This window comes from Dermacentor andersoni, chromosome 4 (genome assembly GCF_023375885.2).
Source record: "Dermacentor andersoni chromosome 4, qqDerAnde1_hic_scaffold, whole genome shotgun sequence".
Classification (NCBI taxonomy): domain Eukaryota; kingdom Metazoa; phylum Arthropoda; class Arachnida; order Ixodida; family Ixodidae; genus Dermacentor; species Dermacentor andersoni.
This window is the reverse complement of record NC_092817.1, coordinates 223,349,374-223,366,884: the sequence shown is the minus strand read 5'-3', so window position 1 is coordinate 223,366,884 and position 17,511 is coordinate 223,349,374. Positions and strand designations below refer to the sequence as shown.

Below are 17,511 nucleotides of genomic sequence, written 5' to 3'. Positions count from 1 at the left end.
GCAATGTCAGACAGGCAAGCTTAGCGTGATGAGTGTCAAAGAAAAACTGGAGATCGTCAATGCCATCCAACATGGAGCAAGGAAGTCCGTGTAGGCATGGGAGAAAGGCCTGCCACTGGCTACTGTTTGTGGCATTTGGATAGCGAGAGAGGAGGTGCTGAATGGTGCATCATCCAAGATCAAGCATTGTCGTTTAAGTTACCCAGATGTCGAGGAAGCTTTGGTGCAACGGCAAAAAACGTGCCTGGAACCGGGCCCCCTCTCACCGAAAAGGCGCAGTGCTTCGCCACACAGATAGGCCACGACAGTTTTGTTTGCAGCAGTGGCTGGCTCACTGGATTTAAGACGTGGTACAACTTAACTACAAAGGTGAAGGTGCAGCGACAAGCTGGAATGTGTCTTGCGAGAGCATTCCCCGGAAGACATATTCAACATGACGAATCGGCACTTTTTCAAAGATGTTGCTGAACCGAACTTTTAAAGGGGAATCGTGCAAAGGCACAAAACAAGCGAAGGATAGGATATCAGCTGCATTTGCGGCCAACATGGCAGGGACGAAAAAGCTGCCACTCCTCGTTACTGGCAAGGCGGAAGCTTAGTCCCACAAGAACGGAAGTTCCTTGGTTTCCTTATGAAACACATTTCTTCTCACAGGCAGGTAAGTGCATATTTCGTACTTTCTGGTAACCCATAGCACCACTTAGCATGTACTTTCTTCGCATCCCCGTCAGGTATGGTTTAATGAGATTCCACGGTACTGTTCGGCAGAAGCGAAGTCATCAGCAATCAAACACAGCCTCCATGGTGCTTCTACTCCTTCTTCAATGCCTTGCACTGCGAAGGCTACGGCAGAGTGGGCGTGTCCAAAATGCTCTGCCTTCTTAATGTCACCATGGCGTGCAGTTAAAATTGGTTTTGGATGACAATGACGACGCCACTTCCAATTTTGGCGCCTACAATGCGCCAAACATAAGCCAAACGCGGTTGTCCTCGGGGAGCTTGAGTGCACTTAGCCGCCAGTGGACTCGTCGCGGCACCCTGCCGGGGTGTATCTATGCTACAGAGCAGACCGCAGCTACCTGCAGCAGTAGTGCGTATGCACAGCGTTTGCACGACAGGGCTCGAGTGCGTGCTTGCCTTCATATGCGCCAGTCTGACCATGGTACGTGCTGCAGGGACCGGCTTTGTCCTTCACCAGCTTGGCTGACAGATGGTAGCCACATCGAACTTGTGCATTTTTGAAGCGGTATCAATTAGTCTGCCAAGGCATCTACCCAAAGCGGCCACAAGTGAGCGTGCACTGGCAAGCAGCGAGTCTGATCTGACCTTAAGGGATACGGTAGGGTAAATCATCGAAAAAACTATGATTTCTTAAAATTTTATTACTAAAAAATAAAACGCACTGCCCAGAGCAGAACCATGCAGTGGCAAGCACGCAAGAGTGCTCGAAGCCATTTAAAAATGGCACCATAAACACGCCTCCTGGTATTTAAAGTTTTGTGAAACTGAAAGGAACCTTTTAGTTCCTTTAGTTTATTTATTTATTTCATTTAGTAAATACAAGTAATTTCCCCTGTGTTGTCCTTGGTGTCGTTTGTTTGTTGGCTTCTTATGATTAATAAAAATTGGGCCCCTTGGTTAACTCCCTTTCTTCTCATTCATTATATAACGAGGGTCTCAAACAATACAATACAAAGCCTATTTGGTATTTTTTTTTCTAATCCAAAAACACATTCCTAGAAGTCTGGCAACACGGACAAATGTGTGGCGAGCATGCGGCTGTGTCCGCCTGTTTTTCGCTGAATGTAAGCAATGCCAGCGAACCATCGGCATAGTCCTACTGTGTGTAATTGTGCCGGGCGATGTTCACCATGAAATTCCGCTTCATGTATCCCGGGCTTAACAAATGTTATCATTCAGTGCTGGATGTGCCCGCACGTATCGGATGTTTCTTGAGTGTTATCAATGGTTCTTTTTGCTGTCTGTTGTCACCGAACCTTGTGTAATCTGAGTTGATGTATGTGCAATGCAAATGGTGTAGAGCTTTCTGGAAGACACGCAGGCACCAGCGATTACTCTGGAACTTTCGATGACTGATGTAGAAAAGCCGATGCGCTTGACCCGCTGATCAGATTTTCGATGATTGCCGACTGTGTTCGCCGCTCTCGTCTTTCTTCGAGTGTGGCCTGTTTCTGAGGGCGCAAGTTCGCCCAATAAAATGCTAGTTTCATCATTCCCAGTTTTGCTGCTTTCTTCACCATCACTACTCCCTGACAATATTGTTAAATTTGGTAATGGCAGCATTTTGAGCCAATCAGAGATGCTGTAGCAGCACAGTCTCTCTGATTGTTTCAAAATACCGCTATTATAAAATTTGACAATATGGTGGTATTTTCCAGTGTCTAGAATAACACCATGCAAGAAGAAATGTGAAGCATGCCATTTGAGGATTATGATCAAAATCCCCTCTTGATTCCAAAGGGGTATGGATATGTTGCATGTTTGCAACACATGAAGCATGCATTATAAAAAAAACAAAAAACAAAAAAAAAAACGTAAGCTTTTGCACAGGCAAAAAAGAAGCCAGCATTACATGAAAACTGCCAGAAAAGAAACACTGCCCCCAAACAAACATTTCCGGCAGGCAGCACAAAAAAAGAAAGAAAGAAAAAGCAAAGCTAATATTGTCAACGCTGAGCGAGACCCTCTTGCTGTCACTTTCCGCATACAGTCCAAATGCGATACGACCACATTGCGTCCTGCACGCCACAAGCTGTGCTTGCGAGAAGGATGGTGGCTTCGTGCGCAGTCTTCCCATGCGAGCACGCACACACAGCCGCACTGACATTCTGCAGTGGTCTGGGGCGAAGGGAGAGGGCTCCATGTGCACTGTCTTCATTGCTGGAGGTTGAGGAAGACGAACCACTCGCTCCTCTCTGCCTGTGTTTTTCGTGACAGTGTTGTACCACTGATGTGAAGATATCGTCAACACGGCATGAAATCGCATCTTTGGGTGCCAACACAAATTCAACAAACTGACATTCCTTAAAAAATTGAAATTCATTCTTTCCAGTTGCCCGATGTATTTGAAAATTTTTCGGTTACTTCCATTTTAGACAGCTTTTTTAGCAACTATATTTACTGGCATAAAAGGCTGAATTTTAGTTATAAGGAAATTCTGATATAACAAAGTCAACTTTCGAACTGTACTTGCTTATACACCTCAGAGCCATCACTGGTGCTCAATTATGTTCCTTATGCAATTTGATCAGGCATGCCTGTCTCGACATAAAATTCTCAAAAGTGATACCACAACAGTTATAATTCTGTCAAAGCAGTGACTTGCAAAAAAGAAAATGCAAGCCTAGCAAAACGCTGGCACTAAACATAGTGCCATATCTTTAGTAGACACTACATGACATTTGAGAATTTCTAAGCCCAACACCCCTGGTAAGGACTGACCTTTGCTCCCCGTTGAGCTGCACATGTTCAACCCGTCGCAACTCAAGGTCAGACCAGTAGAGGCGCTCCTCGGGGCAGTCCATCGCGAGGGCCCCGGGCTGCCGAAGCTCTCCCGACACAAGCGTCTGACGTGCTGAACCGTCCACAAAAGAGCGCTCAATCAGGGATGGGTTCACCAGGTTGCTCCACACCAGTACCCTGCACATTTATCACAAATTCAAATGGGGAGGGTACACAGGAAATATTGCATATCTGGATACCTAGTTCCTGATCCCTAGATCATTCTAGTTAGTATTCACAATCACAACAGCAATACAGTGTAGTACTATAAATAAATTATATGTACTGTAATATTAACCCTTTCGCTGTCACTGACGTACCGGTACGTCATCGCGCTTCCCCCCCACGGTGTCACTGACGTACCGGTACGTTCTCTATCGTGCATTCAAAATTTCGCGCCTGAGCGCAAAAACAGGCGCTCCTGGATTGGCCACGCCATCTGTTGACTCTTTCTACAAGTTCGTATATTCGCTCCGACCTGTGTTAACCCATGTATTGAAGAGTACGGTGCGACTGCCACTCCCCACGTTCTCTTTGCTGAGTGGCGCGGTGGCTCCGCGTTCGCTGGATCATGCGTCGCGCGCGTGTGGTTATGGGTTCAAGGGTTGTTCTGTAATCTCCGCTGGTTTAAAGGTTTTTATTTTTCTTCTGTTGGTGTGCCTGCTACGGCGCGTCAAGTTCAGGCGCACGTGCCGTTGCCTCTCCAAAAAGGGTGACTCGATTGCTGCTTTCGCTCTCTCGCCGCACCCTCGCTTCCGACTTGCAGCAGTAAACGTAAAGCCCTTCGAACTTTGTTTAGCCTTTTTTCATCTCCCTCTGTCTTCTTGATCACGCAACGTCCCATTTCTCTCCATTGCGCGGGCGACTGAAAGCGCATCCTCCCTGCGCGCGGTTACTTTAGGATGGCTCGGCGCGCGGGACGTTCGTCTGCTCATGGGAGCGGTGGCTGAATTCCGATTCAGAATACGAGCCGAGCTCGGATTCGGACTCGGACAAAGTCGCTTGAGACGAAGAGGGTTCCGCATCGTCAGATTCGGATGTTGAACAGATTTTATAGTCAGGCTGATGATGATGATGATGTTTACTAACAACAGCTGCAGAACACTGAAATGTGCATATTGCATTGACTATGTTATTTGTATGCCAATCATAACCAAAAATAAATTGCTATGTTCATTCCCTGTTATGTTCGTTCCCTGAAACCAAGCAGACACTGGGGGTGCGTCACGGCCAGAAACGTCCGACAGCGAAAGGGTTAAAGAAGTGCGCCATGCAGAGCTCCACAGCCGGATTGCCAGTGTTACACAAGTGGGGCTCAGGCTAGACGTTGTTCCTGGTGTGACTGGCTAAGCCTATGCTGTTGCGCCTTCCAGTGGGCGTCATTCGTGTCGTCCACAGCCGTGTCGGACTCCTTTGTCATAATTGGTGGAGGTTTTCTGGGTCTCCTTTAATCATGGAATTGCGCAGCCGAACTCTCCCTGCCATCATGACCACTGAAAGCACCCCGAGCTCACCACCACCAGTCCTCTGTATGCACTGGCACACTCTGACAGTGAGGCCCTCCCATCTTCAGTGGCATTGACGACCACGACGTTGATGACTGGCTCTCATCTTATGAACACGTCAGTGTGCACAACAAATGGGGCGACATCATGAAATTAGCCATCATCTCTTTTTACCTCACCGGCATCGCCCAACTGTGGTTTCGGAACCACGAAAGCGAAATCCCAAGCTGGACTGTGTTCAAGATAAAGTTCAGCGACATCTTCGGCCACCCTGCTGTTCAAAATCTTAGTGCCAAACAGCGTCTGCAGTCACGCTCTCAGCGATCTGGTGAGACTTTTACCAGCTACATCGAAGGTGTCATTGACCTCTGTAATAAAGTCAATGTGTCAATGAGCGAGAGCAACAAAATCAAGCATATATTGAAGGGTATTGACAAAGATGCATTCCAGATGATGATTTTGAAGAGCACCTCTACAGTTGCCCAAGTACTGAGCTGTGCCAAAGCTACGACAAACTCTGCTCACAACGCCTCGTCATCCACTGCCCTGTTCAACATCAGGAATCGTTGTACGGCTTAACCCCGCCTTTTCAAGATCCCAAGATCAAGGCTTTCATGCGGGAAGAAGTTGCTCGCCAGCTTTCCCTCATTTCCAACTTGCCGGAGTCAAGTTCGTCCTAGTCCGATACTATGACATGTACAAGAACAAGTGTCCGAGGTCCTCACGCAGGAGCGGGTGCCCTCAGGTCACCACCCAAGTGAATTACGCCAACGGCCTCACAAAACCACAACCACCGACATTCCGGGCTTTGCCTCCAAGCCGCCACAACATCCAGTCCATCGAGTAATTCATCCCTGGTGCACAGCAGACAATTGGCGCATCTGCTATTTCTGTGGTCCTCCTGGACGCGTGGCACGGCTGCGCCACCGCCGCTGTCCGCTTCATCCATGTGACGACCCACGCACAGCTGTGTGCGACCATCTGGTTTCTTATGCTCCAGACCACTAATTCAACCAGTTCTTGACTGCTGGCAAGCAACTTCTTCCTGCACGAAAGCCTTGATCTTGGGATCTTGAAAAGGTGGGGTTGAGCCTTCAACAAGTTCTTGACTGCTGTTCTACTTGTCCCCGTCATCGCTCGCTCTCCTCAGTGCATTGACATCCTTCTACTGCTGACACGGAAAACTAAGCAGTGCAGTTCCCGTGGCAAGAACTGCGCCATCGTCTCCAAGCTCAAGCCCTCTTCTTTCGCTGCCAAACATTATTGATGTTGCTGTTGAAGGTGTCTCTGAGCTTGTCCTCACTGACACAGGTGCTGCCACATCTGTAATCTGTAAACCATCTTGCTCAATCCAAAAAGTCAAGACGCCTTTCTTCGGTCCATTACTCCGCATGGCCACAGCACAGCACGTCCAGGCCGTGGCTGCGTGTACCGCCAGACTTGAAATTCAAGGAGTGCTCTACATAGTCGAGTTTGTCATTCTTCCCCACTGTTCCCACAATATTATTTTAGGTTGGGATTTTCTCTCCCATCACCAAGCTGTCATTGATTGCTCCCATGCAGAAGTCACCTTCTCTTCACTTGGCAATGCCATATCTGACATTTCGCCTTTCTGCACCAAGTTGTCCCTCACTGACGACATCCAGATACCTCTGCATACATCCGTTCAGGCACCTGTATCCTGTTCCATTGCTTCCAACTCTACCGTACTCTTCACATCTTCCACTGCTTTCATTCATTGCCACCTCTCATTACTCCCAACCGCGCTGCTTGGCCTCCAAGCTGGTGTGATTCACCTTCCCATATACAACCACTTCACATTCCCAATTACGTTGCTTCGTGGTGAATCTTTCGGCACTGTAGAGCCTCTACACCCTCTACTGTAGTCCTGTAACTGCCACATCGCCTAAAGATGTTTTCTGCCATATCCTTTACAACACCTTAAACCCCAAGCAATGCCATGACCTTCTCCATCTCCTCGACAAATTTCATTGTGCTTTTGACAGCCACAGCACTTATCTGGGCCGAACAACCACTGTATGTCAACGAATTGACACCGGTGCTCACTCGCCGCTACGGCAGTGACCATACTGACACGTGTACTTATCTTTATCGGGCGACCACGTTTCGCTACCTAACAAATGTAATCGCACAGCGCGGGACGCGCCTGCATGTATCCGAAGTTTCTGGAAAGTTATCGATACTTCTACCCGGCTATCTGTTGTCGCCGAACCTTGTGTTATCTGATGTCATCGCGTAACGCGAATGGTGTAGAACTTTGTGGAAGGCACGCGGGTCCAAACGATTAGTCTGGAACATTCGACGACTGCTCTATAAAAGCCGACGCGCTTGACCCGCTGATCAGATTGTCGACGATCGCCGACTGTGTTCGCCGCTTTCGTTGTGCTTTAAGTGTAGCCTGTTTTGTGGGCACAGGTTCGCCCAATAAAAGCTAGTTTTTGCCTTTCACAGTTTTGCTACTGTGTTCTTTGACGTCACGACCACGTGACAATACCATGTATCGTCGACAGTGCGCCACATCATTAACAAGTAGGTGAAACGCTAAAGCGTGGCGTCATTGAACTGTCTGACAGTCTACGGGCATCGCCAGTAGTTTTAGTTAAAAAGAAGGTTGGCTCGATCTGCTTTTGCGTGGATTACCATCGCCCTAGACTGCTTACAAGGTGCAGAATTGTTTTGCTCCCTCGATCTATGCTCTGATTATTGGCAAGTGCCTATCGTTGCAGATGATAAGCCAAAAACTGCTTTCATCACACGAGATGGCATATACTGATTTTGTGCGATGCCATTTGGCCTTTGCAACGCGTCCATGACGTTTGAGCCCATGATGGATACCATTCTCTGAGGCCTCAAATGGAACACATGCTTGTGTTATTTGGATGGTGTAGTAGTGTTTGCGCCAGATTTTCCAACTAAACTTGAAAAAATGTCACTTTGGGGCACGCAAGCTGACCATTCTGGGACATGTTGTGTCAAAGGATGGTGTTCTCTCTGATGCCGCTAAGCTACATGCTGTTAAAGAATTCCTGAGGCCCACGAAGACTTGTGCAGTTTCATTGGACTCTGTTCATACTTCCGCCGCTTCATTCAAAATTTTACTTTGATTATGGCACCGCTGACAGAGCTTCGGGGAGACTCCAACTTTTCCGTGTGGTCGCCGGCTTGCGATGATGCCTTTGCGACACTGCGCTGCCTGCTTACAACAGCACCGATACTGCGCCATTTCGATCCAACTGCTCCCAAGAAAATCCATACGGATGCTAGCAGTGTTGGTCTTGGCGCTGTGCTCACATAGCGAATATATGTTGCTGCTTACATGAGCCGCATTCTCACGAAAGCTGAAACGAATTATTTAGTCACTGAAAGAGAATGTCTAGCAATCATCTGGGCCATTAAATTTCGTCCATACCTGTACGGCCGATCCTTCGACGTCATTACTGATTACCACGCACTTTGCTGGTTGTCATCCCTCAAAGATCCCTGTAGCCACCTAGCCCAGTGGGCACTGAAACTCCAAGAGTAAGACACCTGGGTTGTCTACTGCTCAGGCAAGAAACATGCCACTGCCAATGCTCTTTCGCGCTCATCTACCCATGCCGACATTGTCAGTGTCTCCTTCCTAGATGACCCACTTCCTCCATTAGCTTCTGTCGACATACATGGCTTTGGAGCAGCGCAAGGACTCCTGGATATCAACTTTCATAGATTACCTCCCTGATGTGTGTGCACACCCACCATCCCCGAGTGCTATGTCGGCAAGCTTCGCATTTCGCCATGCGTGATGGAATCTTCTATCGCCATAACTACTGTTCCAATGGCCGCAAATGGCTGCTAGTAATACCCCGGCATCTCCTTGATGATGTATGCGCCGGTTTCCACGCTGATCCTCAGAGTGCATACACTGGTATCTTCAAGACCTACACCAGACTACGTGATAGGCTTTATTGGTGCGATATGTATACCTTTGTGCAAAAGTCTATTTGCTCTTGCACAGAATGTCATGTCATGCCGCAAGCCTGATGCTTGCCGCTCTTCTGGATCAATGCAAACTTTGCTGTGCCCTTCGCGACCCTTTGACCGGGTTGGCATAGACCTATACGGGCCTATACCATACACAGCTGCTGGCAATTGCTGGGTCATTGTGGCTATAGACCACCTCAGGAGGTATACAGAAACGGCAGCTCTGCCAGCCGCAACGGTTAGTGAGATTGCCTCCTTCCTGCTTCAATGCTTCATTCTACGTTACAGCACTCCCAGCGAACTCTTGAGCAACTGAGGCCGCAATGTCATTCAAGAACTCCTCACTGAATGCCACGTTATTCATCGCTGTACTGCATATCACCTGCAAACAAACGGCTTGACAGGGCACTTCAACCAAACTCTTGGCGACATGCTTTCGATGTATGTCGCCTCCAACCACGCTAACTGGGACCTCGTCCTTCCCTATGTCATGTAGGCCTATAATACGGCACCTCAGGCAACGACGGGCTTTTCTCCCTTCTTTCTACCATATGGCCTGGAACCGTCATCTCCCATTGACACCATTCTTCCTTACCATCCTGACTTGTCAGAGCGTACACTGGTTTCCGAAGCCGCCCGGTATGCAGAAGAATGTCGACAACTAGTATGTTCACTTACAATGCAAGAATAAACGCTACAGAAATTTCGTCATGACAATAGGTGCCCCCACTAGCAACTTTCACCTTACGCTCTTGCTTGGTTGTGGGTGCCTCTTTCTTTGACATCAGGTGTCTCCTCGAAGTTTGTCTCTAGATACCATTGACCCAACCAGTCCTACACCAAACTTCTCCGGTAAACTCTCATCGAACCTCCGACACCCCCTACGGACCTGCGTCGCTGAGGCCGCTAAACTGTGCATGTAGATCGGCTCAAGCTGTATCACAAGCTCTTCGTCCTCATGACGCCTTAGGCCACCTGTGTGACTCCGCCTTCAGCGAGGGGAGAAGATGTAATGAAGAAGTGCGCCATGCAGAGCTCTGCAGCCGGATTGCCAGCACTACATAAGTGGGGCTTGGGCTAGACGTTCCTGGGGTGACTGCCTAAGCCGACACGGGGACCGATGGCGTTGAGGTGAGAGCGAGCGAGCAGGACGACTGACATCGACGGATACATCAGAGGTAGGAGGCATACGACGAGGCAAGTAACGGCGCGAGTCGATATATGGGCGAGGAGACGGGGAAAAGGAGCTTGAATACGGCGACATCCAGGAGGTGCGGCAGTGGCGAGCGACATGGTCAATGCGGAGGCAATGGAAGCAAATGGGCTTGTCGTCCGGAGTTCTCCACTCGGTAGGGTTGCAGTATCTGGGAGGGGAATACAGATCGCCATGAGGCGTAGTAGTCGGCATCGTTCGGGCGTCAGGTCGGGAGACGGAGCAGGCAGCAGGCAAACCTAGGTTTGTGAATTCTTGCCGTAAAACTGCCTGAATGAAAGATTGCTGGGGCTCTTTGGTTGATGGTGGGGTCAGGTGGGCATTGATGGAACGGCGCAGGACTTGTAGCTTTCAGCTCGCGGCGAACAATACATGTGATGTGCTCATTTAAGGGTGGTGAAGCAGTAAGGTCAACGCAAGACGACGTTGCAGCCATGTTAGGAAGCTGGGAGAACTGTGGAATGACATGCCAGCTTTTGGCGAGCAAAGCGGCGACATTCCTTGACAATGACGTCGATGGTGGACACATCATTGAAAACCTACAAGTCGAACGCGTCATTCGCGATCCCTTTGAGTACGTGGCAGACTTTGTCGACCTCGGCCATTTTCTCATGGACTTTCTGGCAAAGAGCGAGCGTGTCTTGTATGTACAAGACATACGATTCAGTAGAAGACTGAATTCGTGTAGCAAGCTCTTTTCTAGCAGCCAGCTACCGACCGGTGGGATTTCCAAAGAGGTCGCTGAGCTTCTCCTTCAAAGCATCCCAGGTAGAGATCTCGTCCTCGTGCGTCCGGAACCAGACATGAGGAGTGCCGCCCAAGTAGAATAGGACATTCGCTAGCATAATGGTAGGGTCCCAGTGGTTGTTTCGGCTAACACGCTCATACAGGCTGAGCAGTCAACGTCGACATTATCTTCATCATCATCATCACCAGCCTGGTTACGCCCACTGGAAGGCAAAGGCCTCTCCCATGCTTCTCCAACAACCCCGGTCATGCACTAATTGTGGCCATGTCGTCCTTGCAAACTTCTTAATCTCATCCGCCCAGCTAACTTTCTGCCGCACCCTGCTACGCTTCCCTTCCCTTGGAATACAGTGTGTAACCCTTATTGACCATCGGTTATCTTCCCTCCTCATTACATGTCCTGCCCATGCCCATTTCTTTTTCTTGATTTCAACTAAGATGTCATTAACTCGTGTTTGTTCACTCACCTAATCTGCTCTTTTCTTATCCCTTAACGTTACACCCATCATTCTTCTTTCCATAGCTCGTTGCGTCGTCCTCAATTTAAGTAGAACCCTTTTCGTAAGCCTCCTGGTTTCTGCCCCGTAGGTGAGTACTGGTAAGACACAGCTTTTATACACTTTTCTCTTGAGGGATAATGGCAACCTGCTGTTCATGATCTGAGAATGCCTGCCAAACGCACCCCAGCCCATTCTTATTCTTCTGATTATTTCCGTCTCATGATCCGGATCCGCCGTCACTACCTGCCCTAAGTAGATGTATTCCCTTACCACTTCCAGTGCCTCGCTACCTATTGTAAATTGCTGTTCTCTTCCGAGACTGTTAAACATGAATCGCAAGTTACTAAGGTATTCTCCATTAACATTTTATCCCCAATTCTTCCCAATCCAGGTCTCTAAATACCTCCTGTAAATACGCTGTGAATAGCATTGGAGAAATCGTATCTCCCTGCCCGACGCCTTTCTTTATTGGGATTTTGTTGCTTTCGTTATGGAGGACTACGGTGGCTGTGGAGCCGCTATAGATATCTTTCAGTATTTTTACATACGGCTCATCTACACCCTGATTCCGTAATGCCTCCATGACTGCTGAGGTTTAGACAGAATCAAACGCTTTGTCGTAATCAATGAAAGCTATATCACATTATGTTAGCCAGAGAATATGCCAGGATCGCGGGGATTGGTAACCGTAACGTGCGTTGTTGTCGGGGTCGCAGGAGTAGAAGGAGATGAGGTGTTGTCACCAGGAGCCATGGCGGAAAGCAGGACGGTGCGGCTGCTGCGGAGGTCTGTGGCAAGGACGGGGAACAGCACCCTCCACCAAAATGTTACGCGAACGAAGGATTGAGACTGGAGATTATCTACAAAGTATCTTTACAAGGGGTAACTGCAGCACTGGTCAGTTCAGCCGACAGCTCGAGAGCCAGAAAGCGTTCGTCGTCTTCATCAGGGCGCCTGCGTGCATCGGCCACAAGAAACACGCAATATGCATGCATCAGTATATAGCCGCCTGTCTCACGTGAAAAAAGAAGGCCACAGTTTCTCAATGAGGTAACAGCAAATCTCCGCACGGGTCGTCGCACGCTGCATTCAAAGCTATCGCTGCCAAACCTATTGTGATAAGCATCTTCACCTTTCAGTTTTACAGCGCGTGGTGCGTAGTGCCATTGGTAGCGCACTGCACGCATTTAGTAAGCAATAATCCAAACGCGCCCCCGTTCTTTGCTACACGTGGCGTGATGTGGGCATTCCGTTTCGCTTCGGTGGCATTTGCTGTCACCCACCAGCTCGATTTTGCTTCGGTTTCTCATGACTTTCTTAAAACACCACGCAATAGGAAAACAACAACACGCGTCTCGGGCTACTGGAGCACCACCAACTCGACACGCGTCGGCGTTTCATGCCGCAGCAATCGGCGTGGCGCTTCGCTTACGTAGATGTCAATAAATTTTTTCAGTTATTCAGATTGTAAGTTTTTCCGGTTGGTACGTCTTTTTCTTGCATGTTTTTTCAAAACGTATGAATGAGGTTCTACTATATGGTGTAGGAGCCCAAACTTGTGATGCAGCTATTGGTGTCTCTCTATGAAAAAAATTCAGATGAGAAGATGGCGTTCTCCAACTCGCTGCTACTGAGCCTGTCAAAAGAAATCAACTTTTCAAAATCAAGATTTTTCAGAGGTGGCCATTTTCGCTTTCAAACTCCGACATCTGCTGAACCAGTTAAAATCTATGCAACATAGCAGACAAGAAACTATGCAGAAGACAAAACTGTAGGTCTTTTGCTACAAGTCAGATGATACAGTGGACTCGTGACTGCCATGGACGGACTTGAAAGAGCACTCAAAACCTTCGTTAGTGGGCTACCAATGGGCGCAGTAGGGAAAGCGTTAAAGCATGTTGCTGGCATTGTCTTCGTGGCATGGCATGCCCGAGATTAACACATAAACAATGATCACAACATGCGCGAACCAGCCTGCACACACGCACACAACAGCGAAATGGTGACTGGAAGCTGGAAGCACTGTGACTGCCGAGATTTCCTTTCATGTGTCACCAGTGGCGTAGCTAGGTTGTCTGGCACCCAGGGCCCATAGGTCTTCTGTCACCCCCCCCCCCCCCCCCCCCCCCCAGGTGTAGTCGAGGAAGGCGAGGATATCGACAATTTCCGGGTTTCAGCACCAGTACAGCCGCCTTGCATACCTGGCACGTCCCCCGGGTCCCCTTCTCCTTCGCTTTCTTTCCCAGAGATCGCGAATGCAGCAGGTATTGGCGGCGAGGAGTTACGGAGTCTCCAACTATCGGAAGCGCCTCGCTGGCGTAGTTTGAGGGATCACGCGGCGCGCTCCTCATAGGTTTTGCTGTCAGTGCTCAGTGAAAACACCACGCGGGAGCTCTCCCGGACATTTCTGTGAGTACTTTCGAAACGAGAGAAGGTTTTTACTGTCTAAATAAAAATATTGGGCAAACTGAAAGCACAGAATCGTTTACAGACGCTATTTCTTTACCGAATACGTAATGTGAACGCCACTGTGCGCAATTGCAGCAATGGAGTCTCCCGAACCGGCTTCTTGCGTGAAAGGTAGGCAAACGCTGAGAGCAAACTATGTGAAATATGTTCTTATAGTGTTGGTATAACTAAATGGAGCGTAATAGAATGAAGCCTCAATGCAGCGATCGCACAGCTTCGCAGCGACCGACAGCACGTCTGCATGCTTGTCCGCGCCCTGTTTCGCTTTCGCCGCGTGCGCGTTTTCGCACCGTGCCATGAGCTTTAGGCCGCAGAATAAGAGCATTTGACAATATACAAGCAACCATTGTTGCGTGTGCGCTATCAGAGCTGTTCAAAAATAATTTCGTTGTAAAGACTTCGACGCCTATATCTACGGCGACTGTGATGTGCCATCGCGACGATTGAATCTTTTTTTTCTAAATTCTTGGACGTTTCGATATTGTTTCTCGAGTTCGTCGGACTATATGTTTATCGGTGTCCTCAGTGTGTGATTTCCCGCTGCTTCGTTTTTTGTAATCCAGTGCATTATTTCATAACACAAACATGACCATATGCCATGCTTTTTTTAAATGTGCTTCTTACCGCTCTCTTTCCACTCCAGTGAACTTGCCAGTATCTATAGCATCGAAAAGTTCATAAACCAAACCGTCATGACATTAGTCGGGCAGCGAATTCGGGCGAGCGTCTCAGGGCGCGTTTTTCGAACATCGCAGACCCGGCGCCGTGGCATAAATCTTCCTCGCGTCTGCGCTTGCTGCATACCCGAGTATTAGCCGATGACTGTTTGCCGGTTTTATGTTTCGCGAGCCAAGCTTCACGCAGCTTCTTTTCCTGCGGCTACGTATGAATAAGGATGACACCGGGCTCCGTTGCGTACGTCCGGCACTGCGGCACTGAGCAGTAGCCTACCATGTTGCGCGCCTTCAAAGGCAGCCACTACCTATTGTAATGTTTTTAATCGTTGTAAAGGAGACACTCGAAGCGGGAAAATCTCGCCACTAAATGAAGACCGCAGCGTACGAGGGAACTTAAACTCTTGTTTCCAGCTCGCTTCGGCGCTCCCGAAGCAGCCGACGCGGCCGCTATTTCCAGGTGATCCCTAATAGCACGTCACGCCGACGGTGGCGCCAGCTTTACAGTGGTGGAGCTCGAGGCCAATACACGCAGTTTTTTCTGCACCAAATAACACAGGGTGCTGCACTGATAACGTGTGATAAGCGCATGTGCACATCTTCTGTCGGGCTGTAAGGCTTGACAACCAATACAAATGCGGCATCGTGGCAAATACGGCTCACGTCACACGAAAAAAAAAACATTTTTGTAAAGTTTTAATTACGAATTTTAACGGGAACATTGCATTTGCAAAATTGAAGGCCGACATTCATATCTTGCCCAACAACAACTTCACAAAAATCGTCGTAGGTACTATGGCCCGCAGTATTTTGGCTGTGGGCAGCCCTGAACGAAAACGAGAATTAAATTGTGTCTCAGTGACGCTGATCTCCCCACCATATTAGAAAAACGGAAAACGCCAACTGCCTCCCTGCTGCGCGGGCGCCAATGCTATGACAATTACTAGTTCTCTTCATTCTGATCAATAAAGCCTTGTTTTATTTGCTGCTATACGGACAAACGTGATTATCCGAGCTGCGGTACCACCAAAAGATTGGGAACAGATTAGAGCAACGCTTCGCGTCGATTCTTGGAGTCACCATAAAAAAAAAAGAAGACCGCGATGAAGCCCGTGCCAGTGAAACCTGTAGGTCTGCACTCGCAGTGGAGAGGGTTGAGGGATCAACGTACGTCACTGGTCCACTATTTCGTATTTCTTTCGCTGCTACCATATACTGGGCGCCACCCGCAGTGCCAAAGTACTGTAGGTTGTAGCACCCAAAACGGTTTTGATTAAGTAGGTTTTGTTGAGTTAATAATGTGATTTTAAGTCCTCAATTCTCGAATTGAAATGCTTCCTCTATGAGTACTAATTACGGAATTATTAAGGATATGGTTATTACTTATCTGCTATATTTTTCGCGCTACCGAGTTCCAAGTAATCACAAAAAGACATAACTTCATAGAATCTCGATCGGGAAATATCCTTACAAAATTCACCTTTCTTTTTATAAAATTCTGTGCAGCTGAAACAGACACTGTACTTGTGACATCAAGTCACACAACAACAACAGTTTTCTGAAACTTTCGAGGGTAAGAAGGAAAGTGTGAAACATAACGGCAGGTTTCGCAGCGGCTTCTCGCAGCGAGCGGGATAGGGGAAGTAAAAGCGAGCCGGACATCACGGCGGGCCCGCGACTACAGCCTGTCGAGTCATACGCCGCCAAACTCTTCGGCCGAACCGAGTCTGAAGACGATCCAGAGAATCCCATTCGCGACTTTTGACGGCCCCACTTATGCAACGTCACTCTCAACGAACGCTTCGCCGTAAACGCGAGCGCCGGGCGCGCAGGTTGAACGCCCTCTTGCTGCTGTCTTTGTTCATCTTCGCTTCGCGTTCTGAACGGAAGAGGTACCCAAGAGCCCCAACGCCTTACAACGCCTCACTGTATGTTTAACGACTCCTGCTCCCAGCATGAACGCACAGCACGAGCGCACCCCACATGAAACGTTCCGCTAAGGCGAATAGTTTAGTGACCATTTTGCGAATTAAATTTTTTAGCCCGAACATTCGTGCAATTGTTTCGTGGGGTGTTGGATAGAGCTGCAGCCGACAATTCTGCGGCGCAACGCATCGGGTACATGAGCTCGGGCTACTGGATACTGGAGCATTCTTTGCCATTTACGCCCAGTCAAGCCGGCGGAAAGAGGGTTGTCTTCAGGCGTATGACGCCCCCCCCCCCCCCCACTGGACCCTTGCACCCGGGGCCCACGGCCCCCCGGCCCCCCCTGTTGCTACGCCACTATGTGTCACTCATGATGATGATAACTGAAGTTAAAAAAAGAATTCTGGGGTAAATTTTGGGTGCTACAATGTCACGATGAAGAAATTGCCCGACAACGATAAGACAGGTGATGCGTGCTCCTTTCATCTGTCGCGTAGGCTGGCCTAACGATAACCCAACTGCTGTAAAGTTGGTTTAGCCCTTCTATACTTTAAAAACCGGAAACAAAAATTTTGGAGGACTCTTAAGCTTTCCTTTTAAGAGTGTAACGTGATGCTATTCAAAGATCTCTGACTGCTTCTCACGCTACCCGGCAACTGCAGCTTATGTAACCATAATGTTTTCTTTGAAACACTGGTGGCGAATGCTATCCACGAAGGCAAGCTTTGTGGTTCTTTTTTTCAAGGTGTTGCCAGGAACCGAGCGGGCCGCCCTACTCCTCTTAAGACAGACCTCGAATGGCAGCTGGAAAATGCTATCTTGTTAAAGGGGGCTTTTGTTTGAGTTTCCACGGAACTGAATTATGTTTTCTCATACAATTCAAATTACAATCTACCGTTAGCATGTCTGTAGGTTGTAAGTTGTATTTTAAAAATTTTCTGACACAGTTTACTTTGAAAAAATCAATTAGTTCA

At 48.5% G+C, this 17,511-nt stretch overlaps 1 protein-coding gene across 4 annotated transcripts in view; it reads right to left on the bottom strand.

Moving 5' to 3' along the window:
• Nucleotides 1-17,511, bottom strand: part of arr (low-density lipoprotein receptor-related protein 6) — a 296,788-nt gene that overhangs the window by 15,442 nt on the left and 263,835 nt on the right. For all 4 annotated transcript variants that reach the window (XM_072288049.1, XM_050185229.3, XM_055074753.2 and 1 more), the window contains one exon: nt 3,463-3,660. In XM_072288049.1, coding sequence (XP_072144150.1) covers nt 3,463-3,660 — 198 coding nt within the window. The remainder of the gene's footprint in view (nt 1-3,462; nt 3,661-17,511) is intronic.